Source organism: Penaeus chinensis, chromosome 16 (genome assembly GCF_019202785.1).
Source record: "Penaeus chinensis breed Huanghai No. 1 chromosome 16, ASM1920278v2, whole genome shotgun sequence".
NCBI classification, from domain to species: domain Eukaryota; kingdom Metazoa; phylum Arthropoda; class Malacostraca; order Decapoda; family Penaeidae; genus Penaeus; species Penaeus chinensis.
Window position 1 is genome coordinate 486,264 of NC_061834.1, and position 2,500 is coordinate 488,763.

General features: G+C 43.1%; 1 protein-coding gene across 1 annotated transcript; it reads right to left on the bottom strand.

Moving 5' to 3' along the window:
* Positions 1-925: 925 nt before the first annotated feature.
* Positions 926-2,189, bottom strand: LOC125033650 (cuticle protein CP575-like). The gene is made up of 3 exons (XM_047625334.1): positions 2,092-2,189; positions 1,651-1,778; positions 926-1,232 (listed from the first exon to the last, which is right to left on the bottom strand). Exons 1-3 carry the CDS (start codon positions 2,101-2,103, stop codon positions 1,073-1,075), a joined length of 300 nt encoding a protein of 99 aa, XP_047481290.1. The 5' UTR covers positions 2,104-2,189; the 3' UTR covers positions 926-1,072.
* Positions 2,190-2,500: the final 311 nt, after the last annotated feature.

Here is a 2,500-nt window from a genome sequence, read left to right on the forward strand (position 1 = left end):
TTTCTCTCTCTCTCTCTCTCTCTCTCTCTCTCTCTCTCTCTTTCTTGCTCTCTCTCTCTCTCTCTCTCTCTCTCTCTCTCTCTCTCTCTCTCTCTCTCTCTCTCTCTCTCTCTCTCTCTCTCTCTCTCTCTCTCTCTCTCTCTCTCTCTCTCTCTCTCTCTCTCTCTCTCTCTCTCTCTCTCTCTCTCTCTCTCTCTCCTCCGCCCTTAATGTATCGGTAAATCTCCTTTCAATCCAAACAAGGTAAAGGGCATGAAGGACGCAAAAGTAAAGATATCAGATCAAACGAGTTGTAGTAGAGTCCTGTTGTTGTTGTTGTTTTTTAGACCAAGTGTTTTGTGTAACTGGAAAAAGAAGAAATCTGGTGTGTTTTCTGTAATTTCTGGCAAGTCTGAATCGTTTACGTACATTTATTGATTCATTTGTGCATCTGCGTTCTGGGGCAGCGTTTTGCCGTGTATTGTGGTAAGCGCAATATGAGTGTTTAGTGTGAATTTGAACGTCTACGATGAATAAAGGTTATATTATTATCCGAGTTTCATATGTGATAGAAAATAAAACCTTTGCTGGTGCCAAGCTTACAGCATATTAGCTTGGGTGTCTTGTAGTGCAAATGAGCAAAATTTAGTGTCTTGTGATATTGTATTGCAGCAATGTTTGCCAAAGCTAAATGGATATCTGATAATGTTTTAACTGTTGTTAATATGATAGTCGTTGATACCGATGGAATTAGCTTTTTCGAAGTAATCGCAAATTGAAGGTGATTGTTTTTTGCTTTGGGAGGGGGGGAGTAGTATTTGACGTTATTCAAAGTAATAATTTAAAAATGTGTTTATAGTGAATGATTGTTGTGGTAAGTTATTAGATATTTAAAGATTTGATATGGCTTTGCTATATCGATATTTCGTGAAATTTAAAAACCATGAGATATAATTCATTTAATGATAATAAATATTAAAGGTGATGATATACATTCGGCCTGTTTTTCAAGGGTCAGTTCGCCTCGCTATCATTTCTGTGTTTTCTTGTCTCTTCCGTTCTTCTTCCTTGTCTCGTTTCTTTTTCCCTCTCTCTATTTGTCGTCGTCGTCTTCGTCCCCCTCGAGGTCGGCCTGCTCGCCGTCAGCGCGGACGCCGCCGGCGGAGGGCACGGCGTTGGACTCGAGGACGCGGAAGCCCTTGTCGTCGGCGATGTACTTCACCACGAACTCGATGCCCTCGGGGCTCTCCCACCTGCAGGAGGAAGACGTGTCAGGAACATGTTAGACAAGATCTAATCGTCTAATGGATGGATGAATATATAGATAAATAGACAGATAGGCAGACAGACAGACAGACAGATAGATAAACAGGTAGATAGATAGACACAGGGTCAAAAGAATACTAGGTCCATTCAGGCAGTTTCACCTGCAGAAAAAGAGACGAAATCCTGAGCGGATGTGGAAGAAACTTACGTGATTTCCTCCTGTATGCTTGTTTATGTTATGACGGCATATTGCATCTCTAATATACTCATAGATCAAATGAATTTAAAGCAGGGTACTGATTGCATCAGTCTTCCTCACGATTCTAATATAGACGATCCAACATAGTAGCGCCATGCTTATATTCCAAAATAGAAGTTACGCAAAGATGTCTAGACTTCTCTCACATGTATTCGCCAGTGACGGCCTTGCCTGGCTCGCCCTCCTGGTCGTGCTCGGCGTCGTCGCCCTCGAAGTCAAGGATCTCATCGGGGCGGGCGGCGGCGAGGGCGGCCAGGCCAAGGAGGACGAGGAGCTGTGGAGGAGGAAAGAATATATTAAAGGTGGAAGAGAAAAGGGTAAATATTACATTTGAGATGCGGGAAGGGGATTGGAGTCGAGGACTTTGCAGAGGAATCTTTGCAATAGATTCCTCTGCCATTTTGAGATGTGGAAAGAGCTCTTACTCAGAAAGTTATATGTATTATATACAAAGTAAATATTCAGTAATGTGTATAACAAGACGTAGAACTATCTTTCATACAGGGACAACTTCCATACATCTAACATCTGTATGAAATCAACATTCCCCGATGACGCCGTATTAGATCACTCGCTCATCCACGTACCGTAACCTTCATATCAACGGAGGCTCTGTGGGACTTCCTTCCAACGTCTCAAGACAGACTGAGACACGCAGAGATACCCTTGCTTTATATCGTCACCGGATGCTATGACCTTCGTCTCCTGTGCTTGCTTGGGGGGGGGGGGGGGGGAGAGAAGGCAGACACGAGAGTGCGAGGGTGGCGAGGGAGGTCAAGGTAGGTTAAGTACTTGCTGGGTTGACCTATCATAGAAATAGCTCTCAGGGAGGTCAATGTTGAGCTAAGAGCCTGTTGTCTTTGTGACAAAAAGAGATTCTCAGATTTCACACACGGCTCGTGAGGACAATAAATTCAATAGTGATAAGGTCTTAAGACTAGATTTGTGCCTCTAATTAATTACATTTACAAAGCCACAACTTTTACCTTCTTCGAA